The sequence below is a fragment of the Papilio polytes genome, unplaced genomic scaffold, assembly GCF_000836215.1.
Source record: "Papilio polytes unplaced genomic scaffold, Ppol_1.0 DF824157.1, whole genome shotgun sequence".
In the NCBI taxonomy this organism is placed as follows: domain Eukaryota; kingdom Metazoa; phylum Arthropoda; class Insecta; order Lepidoptera; family Papilionidae; genus Papilio; species Papilio polytes.
The window spans coordinates 351,676-355,427 of NW_013525047.1; the positions used below are offsets into that span (position 1 = coordinate 351,676).

The following is a 3,752-nucleotide window of genomic DNA, read 5'->3' on the forward strand; positions in this document are numbered from 1 at the left end:
TTTTGAACCGACATTCTTAATTACAGGCCAAGGACACTCCTTTTTTGAATTGGGTAGAAAGTTTTTAAACATATCGTGCCCTTAAATAAAAATCACTTGTAATCAATTAGTGGTTAGAAGGTTCGGTTGTCGTTAAGACAAAAAATACATTTTAAAAGGAGATTATGAAAAATGGATAACTAAAAACCGTATATTAATTGCACGCCAGTGCAAAGGTTAGGATAGGAAATATTTCATATTTTTGGCACTATCCATGTTTTGTGCTGGTGTGTCAGGAGCCTAGCAATAGCAATGTAAACGGTCAGTTAACAATGGCCGTCTCGTGTCTCAGGTCTCAGGATTACATTTGTTTACACAGAGCTGCGACCACATCAGCCTGTGTTACAACACCACACATTGACTGATTAATTAAAGACATTTCAAATAACTAAGTAATCAAAAGTCAATCATAAGCCAATCTGCATAAGTCATAAGTTGTAATCGTAAAAGAATCAAATGTTATATGTCCTGCCCTAATATAAATCTATAAATTCAATAGGTTTGTAATTAGTAAGGTAACCTTAGATCACGTTTCCACCAAGGGATTAACCACGTGACTATGTTTGGCAATCGAACTCGCCATGATTTGTTGTGCTAGTGAAAAAGGCTTCTTAGTTGGAAACGATTATATAATAAGGCGACTTGGGACATTCGGCGTTGAGCAGTGGCAGTGCAAGACAACGTAACGACGCCGCTAAATAAGATTAGCGATGTCTCGCATCATATCCTGCGGACAGGTCAAGTTCTGTGTCTTGTTGCAGGTTTAAAAACATATTTTAATTAGAACGTCGCGTGACCGAAACAGGGAAGGACAGATTGTTTTAACTAAAGATGTCACGTTTACACAGTCACGGGCTGATTTACAATTATTAATTTGTCTCTGTGGAGAAAAATTAAATTCGTCTCGACTTCTGTTTAGTAGTTGTTGCTTAACTACGATACTTACCTTTGCCCATTAAAAAAGACAGTTCGCAAGTCAAATTTGAAAACTAACCTTCAATCGAGATTGAAGGCTGACTTTTACATATGCTGCAAAAACTGTGAAAAACTATAACGTATTGTTCTAACGAAATACCTCAATTTTCTCATAGTTTAATTATAAACATAGTCTAATAAACCATTGTGCTGCCACAAAAACTATCTCATTATAAAACTATGTTCATTGTTGTTCGAATACGTATGTGGTTTGTTTCTCAATGTTGTCTTACTATTCTTAATACATCTAATTTTTAATTTTACTCATTAGATTAGGTTATCTCATAAATAGCTAATATAAAAAATATATAACGTGCTGAACGAAGACAGTAATGAAATAATATCAATTTCTTATTATTTTGACTTTTAGTCATTGTATTTACTTTGTTTTCGTTTAATTTTACAATTTTGACTTCTGTCATTGTATTGACTTCCGGTTTTCGTTCAGCCAATGATGTATAAAAATTATCATTGTGATGACACCGGAACTACGATTTAATATGTAACATAACAGAATCGATATCCGTAACCGATTGTGTGTTTTATTCAGAGAATGGTCTCAAGGTCATGGGAGCGGGGCAGGACAATCCTAACATTACCACAATATGCCATGACCGATGGACTACAGGTCAAACGTATGCATTTTATGTAAGTACAGTCAGGGCAATTCGCGGTGTTCTTTCATAAAAGTTGCCCTGATCTTCACAACGAGATAACCTTCTCTTACAAATAAGAAATTAAATAGTGAGTTGGTAGCAGAGATTATCTTTTGGGCGTTCCACTTCGCCATTCCCTGGTATTGGCGATACCCATGACTTAATAAATTATCTGACCGTAAGCATAAGTCATACTTTTGTTAGCTCACCAGCGCCCACCTGTCAATGTCAAATGTCACAATATTCTATTTATCCTGTATCCGTTATGTCGTTTTTGTTTTTTTATGTCGTTTTGTATGTGCATGTTTAATTAGTGTCTAATTATCCTTGTTTAACTATAATTTAATTAATACGTATATCTGTTTTGTCAAAAATAATGTGACCACAGAGCTACAATGCACTGGTACTATGATATCGCCATCCCTTAGATTAGACTCTTTTTAACTAAATAGAGACTCAAATATGAATACAATGCAAGTGTTAAGCAAATTATGATAACAAGTGACAGGAAATATGTAATGATAACTTCCTTTTAGCTATATCTTATGATTCAAATGAAGATAGATTGGTTTAATGAAATATGACAAAGATTGGAACATATCTTAAATTATTTATGATTTATAAACGCCTCTTCGGTCAGTTAAGGATCACTGCTAGTAGTTATTACACTTGCATGCAAGTTACTAGCACGGGGTACTGGAATGTTTGCTAATTAGCTTGTAAGCCAGCACGATATTTGATTTTATGACAGCCACGAGCAAGTCGAAAAGGAATACGAAGCTTTATTCTGACAATTCTCGTCTCATAAGGTTTTGTGAAATTTCATTTGATAAACTGTTCCATTTAACTAGGGAATAAACGTGTTAATTTGACCCTAAATGTTATTTAATAATATAAATGTGTTTGTATGAATGGACGGATGTTAGATTTTATGACCTGCTAAACCGATCTCGATGAAATTTGGCATATATAGAAGGTATCTATATAGAGTCTGGAAGAACATTTTTTTAAAATTACCAAACTAGTAGTATTTTGAACTGAAATCTGTATACGTTACAAACTAGATAGACTAACATCCTCTGAGCAATTGGAGTTTTTAGTTCAAGTGTAGTTCTCGATCAAGGCTGCGTGACGTGCAAACAGCTCGGTCTAGGTAAACGAAGCAGGAAGTATCCAATTGTGGCCATTAGATGTCTTATAATCACTGCCAACCTGTTTTGCTTTAGCGACATCTCTGCACGAAACGTTGCCATCTCTTTTATTCTTATAAGAAAAAGTGTGATAGAAGTATATTTTTTATTTGTTCTGACAGTTTAAAGTTGGACAAATTACAGCGTGGTACGGTAATATTACTGTCGGAAATTATTATTTCTACTTGAGCTATCTTTATAGCCAATGATAATGCCTCTCTGCTATGTTTGATATTTATAATCTGCTCCCTTAAAGTAATATTCGATTATCGCTATCGCTAAAGTTTGAAAGTAGCGCCAGTGGTGGAGAAATACAGAAGCAAAAGGTTAGCGTGGTAGGGACATGTTAAGAACATGGGGAGATAAATCAGAAAGTGTTAAGAATGAATGTGGATGACTACAAAGGAAGAGGAAGACCGAAGAAAGTATGGATGGATTGTGTGAAAGAGGATATGCTTAAGAAAGGAGTGGATTTAGATATGATGGCTGATAGAGATATATGGAAGAGCAGTACACTGTGCCGACCCTCCATAAGGGATAAGGGCAAGTTGATGATGCTATCGCTGATTGAAAAGTCAAAAATGTATGAAAACGATATTCGATAAGTCACGTATAAATTCTTATACTTTTTGGAATATTTCGTAGATTCTGCTAGCGGCTAATCAAGTCACTCTGTGTAGAGAGGCCAGAATTTTTACTTTTATATTAGACTTAATTTAATTTTTTACAGTGGTAGAGCCCGCTTTAACATCTTCGCACGAATGGGCCGGCTCGCCCGGTGCAATACCACGACCACACAGAAAACAGGCGTGAAGTGGAAGCTATTCCGCGTACAGTCTGATGAGTGTGGTGCCGGAGGCCTAGTTTAGTTCCTTTCCCTTTCCACCATTTT

General features: G+C 35.6%; 1 protein-coding gene across 1 annotated transcript in view; it reads right to left on the minus strand.

Moving 5' to 3' along the window:
* The window catches only part of LOC106111668 (transient receptor potential channel pyrexia), a 3,854-nt gene extending 3,436 nt beyond the window's left edge, over nucleotides 1–418 (minus strand). The window contains exon 1 of the mRNA XM_013293812.1: nucleotides 345–418. Coding sequence (XP_013149266.1) covers nucleotides 345–418 — 74 coding nt within the window. The remainder of the gene's footprint in view (nucleotides 1–344) is intronic.
* Nucleotides 419–3,752: the final 3,334 nt, after the last annotated feature.